General features: G+C 56.2%; 1 protein-coding gene across 1 annotated transcript in view; it reads left to right on the top strand.

The window, feature by feature from the left end:
• The first annotated feature begins 1,635 nt into the window (after nucleotides 1–1,635).
• MIS18BP1 (MIS18 binding protein 1) overlaps nucleotides 1,636–13,204 on the top strand; it is a 21,851-nt gene continuing 10,282 nt past the window's right edge. The window contains exons 1-10 of the mRNA XM_071557157.1: nucleotides 1,636–3,234; nucleotides 4,803–4,901; nucleotides 5,165–5,661; nucleotides 6,058–6,134; nucleotides 6,723–6,853; nucleotides 7,757–7,847; nucleotides 8,064–8,212; nucleotides 10,435–10,601; nucleotides 11,039–11,147; nucleotides 12,392–13,204. The exon at nucleotides 12,392–13,204 is cut by the window's right edge and continues 16 nt beyond it. Of these exons, the coding sequence (XP_071413258.1) occupies nucleotides 1,851–3,234; nucleotides 4,803–4,901; nucleotides 5,165–5,661; nucleotides 6,058–6,134; nucleotides 6,723–6,853; nucleotides 7,757–7,847; nucleotides 8,064–8,212; nucleotides 10,435–10,601; nucleotides 11,039–11,147; nucleotides 12,392–13,204 (3,517 nt within the window). The 5' untranslated portion in view covers nucleotides 1,636–1,850. The remainder of the gene's footprint in view (nucleotides 3,235–4,802; nucleotides 4,902–5,164; nucleotides 5,662–6,057; nucleotides 6,135–6,722; nucleotides 6,854–7,756; nucleotides 7,848–8,063; nucleotides 8,213–10,434; nucleotides 10,602–11,038; nucleotides 11,148–12,391) is intronic.

Raw genomic sequence — 13,204 nt, 5'->3', positions numbered from 1 at the left:
ACCCGGGCTGTGCCACCCTGTCCCCGCAGGGCTGTGTGCGGGCTGTGCCACCTCGGCTGTGCCACCCTGTCCCCATAGGGCCCTGGGCGGGCTGTGCCACCCGGGCTGTGCCACCCTATCCCATACGGGCTGTGCCACCCTGTCCCTGCAGAGCTGTGTGCGGGCTGTGCCACCCGGGCTGTGCCACCCTGTCCCTGCGGGGCTCTGTGCGGGCTGTGCCACCCTGTCCCCCCCGGGCAGTGCCACCGTGTCCCTGTGGGGCTGTGTGCGGACTGTGCCACCCAGGCAGTGCCACCGTGTCCCTGTGGGGCTGTGTGCGGGCTGTGCCACCCTGTCCTCCCCGGGCAGTGCCACCGTGTCCCTGTGGGGCTGTGTGCGGGCTGTGCCACCCTGTCCTCCCCGGGCAGTGCCACCGTGTCCCTGTGGGGCTGTGTGCGGGCTGAGGGGAGCGAACAGCCCCTGCCCCGTCCGGCTGCTGCTCCAGCACACGGGGAAGGCTCCCCCGGACACCGGCCCCGCACAGAGACCCCCCACCGGGCCGGAGCACCAGGAGCTCCCCCCGCCCCTCAGCCCCGCCCTCAGCCCTGACTGACAGCCACTCTCGCCCCTGAACTCGCCCCTGAGCTCCTCCCTCAGCGCCTCCCTCAGCGCCTCCCTCAGCGCCTCCCTCACTCCTCCCTCAGCTCCTCCCTCAGCTCCTCCCTCAGCTCCTCCCTCAGCACCTCCCTCACTCCTCCCTCAGCACCTCCCTCACTCCTCCCTCAGCACCTCCCTCACTCCTCCCTCAGCTCCTCCCTCACTCCTCCCTCAGCTCTTTCCTCAGCTCCTCCCTCACCTCCTCCCTCAGCTCCCCCTCAGCACCTCCCTCACTCCTCCCTCAGCTCCTCCCTCAGCTCCTCCCTCACTCCTCCCTCAGCTCCTCCCTCAGCACCTCCCTCAGCTCCTCCCTCAGCTCCTCCCTCACCTCCTCCCTCAGCTCCTCCCTCACCTCCTCCCTCACTCCTCCCTCAGCTCCTCCCTCAGCTCCTCCCTCAGCTCCTCCCTCAGCTCCTCCCTCAGCTCTTTCCTCAGCTCCTCCCTCACCTCCTCCCTCAGCTCCCCCTCAGCACCTCCCTCAGCTCCTCCCTCAGCTCCTCCCTCACTCCTCCCTCAGCTCTTTCCTCAGCTCCTCCCTCACCTCCTCCCTCACCTCCTCCCTCAGCTCCTCCCTCAGCTCCTCCCTCAGCTCCTCCCTCACCTCCTCCCTCAGCTCCCCCTCAGCACCTCCCTCAGCTCCTCCCTCAGCTCCTCCCTCAGCTCCTCCCTCACTCCTCCCTCAGCTCCTCCCTCACTCCTCCCTCAGCTCCTCCCTCACCTCCTCCCTCAGCTCCCCCTCAGCACCTCCCTCACTCCTCCCTCAGCTCCTCCCTCAGCTCCTCCCTCAGCTCCTCCCTCAGCTCCTCCCTCACTCCTCCCTCAGCTCCTCCCTCACCTCCTCCCTCAGCTCCTCCTCAGCTCTCGCAGCCGCTCCCGCCAATCGCAGACACTCCCGCCCTCCCCTCGACTCCAACGGCCGCCGAGCCCGCCCTCAGCGCGGGCCGAACCACCGCCATAGGAGAGGGGGAGCTCTGGCTCGGACTGTTCCAGCCGCCGCCCGCTGCAGCGCCGCCCAGCGCGGGCGCACCTTCCGAACCCCCCCGCGGCCGCGCGATGGTGGCGGCCTCGAGGCTCGAGTTGCGCGCGGGGCCGCTGGGAGCGGCGGGGTCTGCTCCGAGTGCTCCGTGAGCTCCATAGGCAGCGCCGTGCGGGGCCGCTCCGAGTGCTCCGTGAGCTCCATAGGCAGCGCCGTGCGGGGCCGCTCCGAGTGCTCCATGAGTAACGCCATGGGCAGCGCCGTGCCGGGCCGCCCCGAGCTGCCGGTGCGCTCCGTGCCGCTGGGCAGGCTGCCCGTGGTCGCGCTGACGCCGCTGAGGGAGCTGCCGCGGGCGGATGGCGCCGGGCCGGCCGGGCTGGATGGCCCCGAGGCTCAGGCCGAGCGGGGGCCGAAGCGCCGCGCCCCGGAGCCGCCCGTGTACGAGTCGCCGGCCAAGATCTTCCTGCGGATGAAGGAGCGGGCGAAGCAGAGTCGCGGCGGCACCTCCGACGTGACCCGGATCCCCAGAACCACCGATGTGATCCTGTCTCCCGGCAATTCCGGTGCGGCCCGGGCCTCCAGTACCTCCGACGTGCGCCTGTACCCTGCTTCCACCGACGGGATCCGGGTCCCCAGAACCACCGATGTGATCCGGGCCCCCAGAACCACCGATGTGATCCTGGACTCCAGAACCACCGACGTGATCCGGACCCCCAGCAGTACTGATGGGATCCGGGCCCCCAGAACCACCGATGGGATCCGGGCCCCCAGAACCACCGATGTGATCCTGGACTCCAGAACCACCGACGTGATCCGGACCCCCAGCAGTACTGATGGGATCCGGGCCCCCAGAACCACCGATGGGATCCGGGCCCTCAGAACCACTGACAGGATCCGGACCTCCAGCACCTCCGACGTGCTCCGGGCCCCCAGAACCACCGACGTGATCCTGGACTCCAGTACCACCGACGGGATCCGGGACCCCGGAACCACCGATGTGATCCTGGACTCCAGAACCACCGACGTGATCCGGACCCCCAGCAGTACTGATGGGATCCGGGCCCCCAGAACCACTGACAGGATCCGGACCTCCAGCAGCTCCGACGTGCTCCGGGCCCCCAGAACCACCGATGGGATCCGGGCCCCCAGAACCACCGATGTGATCCTGGACTCCAGAACCACCGACGTGATCCGGACCCCCAGCAGTACTGATGGGATCCGGACCCCCAGCAGTACTGATGTGATCCGGGCCCCCAGCAGCACCGACGTGATCCGGACCCCCAGCAGCACCGACGTGCTCCGGGCCCCCGGAACCACCGATGTGATCCTGGACCCCAGCAGCACCGATGTGATCCGGACCCCCAGCAGCACCGATGGGATCCGGGCCCCCAGAACCACCGATGAGATCCGGACCCCCAGCAGCACCAATGGGATCCGGGCCCCCAGAACCACCGATGTGATCCGGACCCCCAGCAGCACTGATGGGATCCGGGCCCCCAGAACCACCGATGTGATCCGGACCCCCAGCAGCACTGATGGGATCCGGGCCCCCAGAAGCGCCACCGACGTGATCCTGACCCCCAGCTTTGCGCAGCTCCGCAGCCCCGCCCGGCCGGGACATGGTGAGTGACCCCAACCAAAGCAAGGATTTGTTTGCCTTCAGAACACTTGGAACAGAAAGCACAGAGCTGTAAACCTGAGCTCAGTTCAGGGGATGCTCAGGCACCTCGTGCTACACTGACATCCCCAACTGGCACATTTTCATTAGTCTTTTAATGGTTTGCTGACACGAACCCCTGAGCCCAAATGACAGGAATTATTAACAGCTCCTTTTCCACAGCAGTTTTGGTTATTGTGGATCCCTCTGCAGTCACCTGTTTACAGGGGAGAGCTCTCAGTGCTATTGCCAGTCAGTCTGAACCTTCCCCCTTGGAAGGGCCATGGAGAGGGCAAACCCTGCAGAGCTGCAGAGACACAGAACAGGGCCTGGGCACGCCTGGAAACAGTGGTTGTTCCACGGGTTTTCTGGGAGAGCTGTCCCAGGTGGAACATTATCCCTCTGTGTCCTTCTCGTGGCTTCTCCAGGGTCTGCAAAAACCAGCCCCTGCACCTTGGTGGGAGTGAAAAACATTGGTACCAGCACTAGTTGTCCCCCAGATGGATGGATTGAAAAAATGGTTGGAATGGTGGGGGTTTAAATGCGTCTGGAGCACAGCTGATTTCTCTTCCCCTCTCCTTACCACGGAGGATTCCCTCCCATCCTGTCTCCCTCAGTCTGGCTCTAACTGCTCCCTCTGTTGTGTTTGTCAGTGGGATTGACCCATTGCAACACCTTCCAAACTGCTTTATAACTAAACAGATGAAAGCAAACAATGGCTTTAACTAATCCCTGTGGCCTGTACATAAGGGAGGGAGGCTCATGGAAAACTTGTTAGGGATGTGAAATCCCACTGGGGTATTTTCCTGATGGCTTTTCCAGTGCACCTTTATTTTCTCATTAAACACACAGCAAGGTCCAGGGAGTTTGCAGGTGACATAAAACTGAGTGTAACCCTTTCTTACAGGGAGGGTGGGCAGGCCCTGGCACAGGTGCCCAGAGAAGCTGTGGCTGCCCCATCCCTGGGAGTGTCCCAGGCCAGGTTGGACAGGGCTTGGAGCAGCCTGGGCTGGTGGGAGGTGTCCCTGCCATGGCAGAGGTGGCACTGGGTGGGCTTTGGGGTCCCTTCCCACCCAAACATTTCTGGGATTTGGTGATTCCCTGGCTATAACTCTTCCTGTTTCTCTTTTCCTCTCTCCCTTTTCCTTGCTGGAACAACCAGCCAGAGCTGTGACAAGAAACCAGTGAATGCCAGGACACAGGGAATGGCTTCCCAGGGCCAGAGGGCAGGGACAGTTGAGATATTGGGAAGGAATTGGTGACTGGGAGGGTGGGCAGGCCCTGGCACAGGTTGTTCCATCCCTGGGGGTGTCCCAGGCCAGGCTGGACAGGGCTTGGAGCAGCCTGGGCTGGTGGGAGGTGTCCCTGCCCATGACAGGGGTGGGATGGATGAGTTTTAAAATCCCTTCCAACCCAAACCAGTCTGGGATGTTGTGGGGGATTTTTTCCTGCATGTCAAAACACGGCATTCCTCACCCATCAGAATCTTCCCTGTGCCCCAGTCAGTGTTTTCTGTGTGTGGTGGTTTTGCAGGGGCAGCTGGCCCGAGGGTCCCAGAGCCCCCCGTGCAGGAGACCCCCCAGAAGTTCTTCCTGCGCATAAAGCAGAAGCTGCAGCAGCAGCAGCACAAAGGTATGTGGGGCTGCTCTGGGGACACTTCACAGCCCTCCCAAGGCACAGAAGGGCCAAGGAAGTGCTGGGGCTGGAAAAGCCTCTGAACCCGGGGAGTCCAACCATCCCCAGCACTGCCAGGGCCACCACTGACCCATGTCCCCCAGTGCCACATCCACACGGCTCTGAAATCCCTCCAGGGATGGGGATCCACCACAGGCCCATTCTGATGCTAAATATCATTAACCTCTTTGTTGTTCCTTTTTGTTTTTACTAATGTGCAGATCCAACACCTTCAAACCCCATCCCACAGAACATCCCTCCTTCTACAACTGCAGAGAAGGCTTTGGTCAAACCTGCCTGTGCTGATCAGCTGAGGAATGAGCCTCCAGAGGATGAGCACAATGATGAGGAGGATGTGGATGTTTTCCTTTTGGAACCAATAGATGCTGATGATGAACAGGCTGAAAATATAGTGAATGGTTTTTTGAATGTAAATTCAACCCCTTCGAAAAATGAGGATCAGGCAAAAGGGAAGTGTGGAAATGGAGAAGCAAAACATACAGAGTTTCATCAAGACAGAAGAGAGTTACAGCCCAGTAAAAAACAAGCTGCTCTGGGAGTGGAGAAGTCACCACAGAGCAGTTCCCCAAAGCCCTCCCAGTGCAGGTGTAACCTCGTGCTGTCTCCTCCCACAGTCCACATCCCAAGGATGCAGAAACAGGCAGAAAACCCTGAGGTCCCCTTGGACAAACTTCCTGCTGGCAAAGCAGACAAAGAGGTGGGAGAAATTAATCCTTTAGGGAAAAGATAAATCCCTCTGGGCTGTGTGTAGCTCTTGCTCCACGGGAACCTGACACATATACCTGCCCTAGGCTGGAGTTTCCCTTGTTCCTGGAGAAATCTGGGATTGCAGTCCCTTCAAGTTAAGCAAATGGATGGTTTTGTTCTCCCTTACGTGGCCAAGGGTGTTTGATGTGTTTCTTGTATGAAAAAAACAGGTCACCTTCGTGATGAGCTTTGGTTGAGGTAAAGATCAGATGTCCTTTAATAGTTAAGACTTGTAGCCAAGTAGAAGATGGTGAGATAGAAGTTGTTACTGGACCTGAGCAGTGAGGAGGTGCTGGCTAGTAAATACAATTTTTAATACTTTATTTTCTTTTTTTTTCTGTTACAGCAAAGCATCTGCCTGAGCAGCTGGAGAATTAAAGTGCTGGATGGCAACGTGGGCATTTGTGTGGAAGGAAAGCGCAAGTAAGGCCCAGCTTTGTGGTTAAAGTGCAGTGTAAACCAGAGTGCTTGGTGCAGCCCAGGGCACCAGACACCAAGTGATGGGCAGGAGGTGGAGTGCCAGCACACAGGGAGCTACTGCTTAAATCATTTCGGAGCCTGCTCCTGAGAGAATCAGCTGGAGAGGTGTAAACCAAAGATCAAATAGCTCTGAATGGTTTGGGTTGAAGGCACCTCAAAGCCCACCCAGTGCCACCCCCTGCCATGGCCAGGGACACCTCCCACTGTCCCAGGTTGCTTCAAGCCCTGTCCAACCTCACAGCAGGCAGAGCTGCAGTGCTGAAGCCCTCCAGTCCCTTGTGCTCCTGCAGCCTCGTGCCCAGCTCGTGTTCCCTGTAACGTTTGCAGCAGTGGCATGGTCAGTTTGTCTCCTGCCCAGCTGCTTCTGCTCCAGGCTAGGAAGGGAAAACAGCTCAGAGCACGTCCTGCCAGCACCTGGGCCCTGCAGGAGATACGTGTCACTGCCACTCCCCTGTAGAATATCCACGTTCCAGACTGACCCCCTTCTTTTCTGAAGAGAACGTGTTGTGTTTCTGCTGTGTGTGTTCTCAGGGCCATGAGGAACGTGCTGTGGCACAGCAATGCCATCACAGAGCGCGTGGCTCACAACCAGGTGAGGACGTGCTCGGGCAGTGTGTACCTGCTGGAGGGCAGGATGGACTCAGCTGCCATGAGGAAACAAGGTGGGCTGCTGCTTCTGGTGGACACTGCAGACTGCTGCACATGGGTGTGGGGCACGTGCAGTTTGAAAGGAAATGGACTTGCCATGCAGAGTCAGGCTGGGCTTTATCCTCTTCCTTGCTCCATCTGCTCCTCTGGCATGTTCTCTGGTAATGAGCAGCCTGTTGGTGTTCACAGGCAGCTCTGGGGACACACAGACCTGCTGTGGCATAGATGGAACAAATACTTAGAATCACAGACTCTCCTGAGCTGGAAGGGACCCCCAAGGACCATCCAGTCCAACCCCTGGCCCTGCCCAGACACTCCCAACAATCCCACCCTGTCCCTGAGAATGTTTTCCAAACCCTCCTGGAGCTCTGGCAGGGTTGGGGCTGTGCCCACTGCCCTGGGGAGCCTGGGCAGTGCCCACCACCCTCTGGGGGAAGGACCTTTTCCCTGAGATCCCACCCAACCCTGCCCTGGCACAGCTCCTGCCCTTCTCTTGGCATTACCCTTACCTGGGTGTGTGATCCCAGTTTTTAGTGGAACACACCTGCACTCTGCTCTTTCAGGACCAAAGATGTGTCTGTGGCTTCAGTGTTTCCTTCTCAGTTCCTGGGGTACCTGCTGATAAACCCCTGACCTGGCTGCTCCAAGCTTTTATTCCTTCCTCTGCTAAATACTTACCTTTGCTTTTATTTAAATACTCTGAGAGGAGAAGTAACAGCAGGAGGTTTGTCAGCAGAGTGGCTCAAGTGCTGCAGAGGCTTCCTAAGCCTGGGAGTGAATGGAGTGTGCTGGGATGGAAGTGGCTGGGTCCATTCCTTGGATCTTTGGACTGACTGTGCCTGTCCTGGGTGTTTCTTCTCCCCTCAGTGATTCCAAGTCTTGCTCAGCTGTTGCTGATGCCCCTTCTGTTCCCTCAGGCTTTCCCTACCGCTTCATCAAACAGTTCATGTATGGCTTTTCCACAAGGTGGAAGGAATATGTCCAGGACTTTCTTGAGGAAAGGAGGAGGTAACTTCTTTGGACATTCTCATTGCAGTGTTCTTCTAAGTATTCACTGAGATTGTGCTTTTTAAGAATATTATACCAGGGGAGTGTGAAAGGTTGGAGGTGTGTGTGTGAAGCCACTGGGCTCCTGCCCACAGGAGGCTTCCCTTGTGTGATGTTTGTTAAAGAGCAGCTTTTTCAGGTGTTGATTCACTCTTTTCTTGACCTCCAAATCGTTAGGAAAGAAGGGAAACATAACAGTGGTGCAGATGAGGAGGGTGACTCCGTGGTGGGAGCTGCTGTGCTGGAAACCACAGGAGGCTCAAGGAAGAAACCTGAAAAAAGGAACACCCCCTATAAAGCATTGCCAAAGAATGATGAAAATGCCTGTGAGTGTTTCATAATCATTTCCTTTGGAAAAGGCAACTGGGGATGGATGGAATGGGTTGTGGGAAGGTTCGTTATGTTGGTTTTCTTTCCAAGGAATTGCTGTAAAGCCATAACCTGTTGAGCCACCTGGTTTGCTGGGCCTTAGAGAGCAGTGCCAGCCTTGTGGGCACTGACAGCTTTGGGGTTTAACTCTGACTTTTCTCTGGGATCCTTCTCTGTCCATGGAGCTTTGCCCAAACTCCCTTGTGCTGTTTGTTAGTGCTGCAGTCAGATCTCCCTGTGTGCCTGTCTTGGTTGAGCTGGGAAATGCCAACTGCCCAACACAGAGAGAGAATTCACCTCTCCCACCAGGGGAAGAGGAGAAAAACCAAACCAACCCACACCTGAAATAGCAAGCTCCTTTTATTTTATACAAAAGAGAGAGAATTAAAAACAAAATATAACACATATATATACAAATACCACTGAGTTGCCCACCCAAACCATACAGACCTGCACCAGCCCAGCTCACAGAAACTCCACCAAGCTCCCCTCAAAAGATACCTGGCAAGAGAGAAAAACAACAACAAAGGAAAAAACCAATAAAGGTCCCTCCCAAACCAGACAGCTGTGAGGGGGTGATGAGGCCCAACACCCCCAGCAGTGGTGACAGCAGGTCCACTCAGCACAGGCCATGAAGGGACTGAGCTGGGCACCTCCTGCACCTTCCTGGTTACTTGATTTGATGTCAAATTATATGAAATATCTCTTTGGTTGCTTAAGTCAGGTGGTGTTTGTCCCCTCTAATCTACGTAGACTCTCTGGGCCTGCTGAACTGAGGCCTGGCTGAAACTAAAGCCAAAACTACCACAGAGCCCTATAAAAGCTCTTTTATTTTTTCTCTCATCACTCACAGTGATTTTGCTCTCATCATTCATGATTATTTTTTGCTCTCATGTCTCTCAATGAGCAGCTGCTCAGTGTGACAACTTCTCTCCCCCTCCCTCAGTGACTTGCACCACATTTATAACCTGTCCCAGAAGAATTAGCTCAGTTGGTTAAAACTTGGTTGTAATAACACCAAGGTCATGGGTTCAATCCCCTCTGTGGGCCATGGACTGAAGAGTTGGACTCGATGATCCTTGTGGGTCCCTTACAGCTCAGAATAGTCTGGGATTCTGGGATTCTAAACAAAGTACAAGTAAAAATTCCCAACAGTGAGGTTTATAATCTGTGAAGATCATAGAATGGATTGGGTTGGAAAAGACCTCCCAGATCATCAAGTTCAACCCTTGATCCAACCCTACTGTGATCACCAGCCCAGGGCACTCTGTGCCCTGGGCTGGTGATCACAGTAGGGTTGGATCAAGACATGGTGGATTCTCACTCAGTGCCACATCCATAGAATGGATTGGGTTGGAAAAGACCTCCCAGATCATCAAGTCCAACCCTTGGTCCAACTCCAGTCCCTTTACCAGATCATGGCACTCAGTGCCACGGCCAAGCTCAGCTGAAAAACCTCCAGGGATGGGGAATCCACCCCCTCTCTGGGCAGCCCATTCCAATCCCTGAGCACTCTCTCTGCAAAGAATTTCCACCTGCTCTCCAACTTCAATTTCCCCTGGCAGAGCTTGAGCCCATCGTGCCCCCTTGTCCTATTGCTGAGTGCCTGGGAGAAGAGACCAACCCCCACCTGGCCAGAACTTCCCTTCAGGCAGTTCCAGACAGTGCTGAGGTCACCTCTGAGCCTCCTCTTCTCCAGGCTGAACACCCCCAGCTCCCTCAGCCTCTCCCCACAGCACTTGTGCTCCAGTCCCTTCTCCAGCCTCGTTGCTCTTCTCTTCTCAGTTGGGTTGGAAGAGACCTCTGAGATCATCAAGTCCAACCCTTGATCCAACCCCACTGGGATCACTCTGGCACTCTGTGCCCTGGGCTGGTGATCACAGTGGGGTTGGATCAAGACATGGTGGATTCTCTGTCCCTGGAGGTGTTTCAGAGGAGACTCAGAGCCACCTCCAGTCCCTTCTCCAGTCTCGTTGCTCTTCTCTGGCCCCGCTCCAGCCCCCCAATATCCTTTCTGAACTGATTCCTTCACTCCTGTTATTTCTAACCAGAACAACCTGGGGGTAAGTTTTCCATCTTCCCTGTGTTCTGGTGGAAATGCCCCACTGCTCCTGTGGCTGGGAGGTGTGCAGGGCTGTGCTCCCATGCCAAGCCCCCCCTTGCTGTGCTGTCCCTGCAGACACCACCCCCCAGCACAGCTCCCGGGACAGCCACTCCAGCAGCGTTTACACACGGAGCGGGCGCCTGGTGAAGCCCCCCCTGAGCTTCTGGTGTGGGCAGAGAGCCTTTGTGGACCAGAACCTGAATGTCACCATCCAGGAGGGAGGAGTGGATTACCTGAGCCTGGTAGGAGGCCTTTGCATGCTGTTAATGTGTCCTAAATATAACGAGTAAACTTGGCAAGGTGTGTCATGGAATGGGTGCAGCCCCTGAACGGGAAGGAAATCTTGGGAACATGGTAAAAAAAACATGCAGAACAAACAAAATGCCCTCATGTCTGTATTATCAGGTAAATGGGGATAATGGGGAGTTGGTTCTGGAAAAACAGTTGGGTTTTTGGAAAGATAAATGTATTAGGAAGATGGTGAGGTCCCACCTCAAGTCTTGGGTTCAGTTCTGGGTCCCCCAGACAAGAGAGATCCTGAAGGGCTGGAGGGTGTGCAGGGCAGAGACAGAGGTGGGAAGGGGCTGGAGCTGCAGGAGGGGCTGAGGGAGCTGGGGGGGCTCAGCCTGGAGAAAAGGAGATTAAATTAGTTTTTAGATTAGCTTGTTTTGTTTTGAAGATGTTTAGTAGTGAAAAATCCCCAAAAAAGACCAGTGGCTTTTCTAAGAAGAATAAACCAAAGGAAGTCCTGAGGAAAACAGAGGAAATGCCAAAAAGCCAAAATAAAGGTAAAAACTCCTTTTTTCATATTTTCCAGTTATTGATGGAATCAGTGGGCTTGTGAGTTGGGTGATGGAGCACTGGGACAGAATTCTTTCTGCAAATTGAAATGAAGGGATTAGGAGTTTTCTGAGTTTACCAACCCAGTGACTTGGGGGCCTGGCTTTGGTTTATAATGTGGATAAAATAAAATAGATGAAATGCCTCTGTGGGCATAAGAAAAAGCCAATTAACAATTTGTTCATAGAATCATAGAATGGATTGGGTTGGAAAAGACCTCTGAAATCATCAAGGTCAACCCTTGATCCAACCTCACTGTGATCACCAGCCCAGGGCACGGAGTGCCCTGGGCTGGTGATCACAGTGGGGTTGGATCAAGGCATGGTGGATTCTCTGTCCCTGGAGGTGGATTCTCTGTCCCTGGAGGTGGATTCTCTGTCCCTGGCCCCGCTGGTGATCACAGTAGGGTTGGATCAAGGCATGGTGGATTCTCTGTCCCTGGAGATGGATTCTGTGCCCCTGGAGGTGGATTCTCAGTCCCTGGCCCCACTGGTGATCACAGTAGGGTTGGATCAAGACATGGTGGATTCTCACTCAGTGCCACATCCATAGAATCAGAGTATCATAGGATGGATTGGGTTGGAAAAGCCCTCTGAGATCATCAAGTCCAACCCTTGGGCCAACTCCAGTCCCTTTACCAGATCATGGCACTCAGTGCCACGGCCAAGCTCAGCTGAAAAACCTCCAGGGATGGGGAATCCACCCCCTCTCTGGGCAGCCCATTCCAATCCCTGAGCACTCTCTCTGCAAAGAATTTCCACCTGCTCTCCAGCTTCAATTTCCCCTGGCAGAGCTTGAGCCCATCAGTGCCCCCTTGTCCTATTGCTGAGTGCCTGGGAGAAGAGACCAACCCCCACCTGGCCAGAACTTCCCTTCAGGCAGTTCCAGACAGTGCTGAGGTCACCTCTGAGCCTCCTCTTCTCCAGGCTTAGACAACCCCCTGTTGTTAAGATTTGGGCACTAATAGAACCCTGCCAACCCTGTAGAATACCAAGCAGAAGTTGCTCTGCTGAAGCAGCTGGAATGTTTCCTGCAGGAAGCTCTTTGAGCAGCAGTAGAGCTTTGGGAAGTGCCTGCTCAGTCACTGTGTTGGTAGTCCCAGACAGCCCTGTCTGTAGTGCCCTGGCAGGTAAAGCTGTGCCCGGGGTGGCAGTGCCCTGTGCCCTGCAGCTCACCCTGCCCCTCTCCCCAGGGAAAGGCAGGGAGACAGCAGCCAGCTCCCAGTTGGAATCCCGGCCTGCCAGGGAGGCGCTGCCGTGTGGGGACGGAGCAGATCCTGCATCCAGGGCCGCCAGGACGAGGTCACAGCCTCCTGCCACGATGGCTTCCTCAAGTGCCAAAGTGCCAGACAGACACAGCAGCAGCATCCCGGGAATGGCCAAGGAAAAGCGTGGAGCAGACTCTGGAAAGCTGCCCAAGTATGAGCAGCATTCCAAGTACTCCCTGCGGTCAGCCAAGCAGCCCTCTGCAGACAAGCGTTTCCAGGAGGAATCCTCAGACAGAGACGAGGGAGAGGAGTCCAGTGAGGATATCCCACTGCTTATCAGGAGGAAAAATAAATCTATATTAAAACCAGAGCCTCAAAACTGGAAGTCTTGCTCTGACTCTGAGAGGTCCTGGGACGGTGCAAACAAGGTGTCAGGTGAGCCAGGGACAAGGAAAACCTCCCGCAATGTGCCCGACAGGCCGAGCCCGCCCGAGTCCAGCGACGGGTCTGAGATCCCCACGGAAGGAGACACATCCTCTGCTGAGTCCAGTCGCTCCCATGTTTCCTGGAAGGCCGTGAGGACACGTAGCAGAACCAGGGACCCGAGGTACCAGCTGGATTCCAACACCAAGCCCAAAAGCAGCAAGAAGGTGAAAGACAGGAAGGCGAAAGATCCCGGGAAGAAGCCAAGGGATGGAGCCTCCAGCACTGCCAAGCCAAGAGAACACAGGAGGGGCACCGGGCACAACCCTCTGGAATGTCTGCCCAGGGCAGCCGATGGGTGGTCTGAGAAGGAGT

The sequence above is a fragment of the Pithys albifrons genome, chromosome 6 (genome assembly GCF_047495875.1).
Source record: "Pithys albifrons albifrons isolate INPA30051 chromosome 6, PitAlb_v1, whole genome shotgun sequence".
Taxonomy (NCBI): domain Eukaryota; kingdom Metazoa; phylum Chordata; class Aves; order Passeriformes; family Thamnophilidae; genus Pithys; species Pithys albifrons.
The sequence above is the reverse complement of the archived record's forward strand: the minus strand, read 5'-3'. Positions and strand labels throughout refer to the sequence as shown.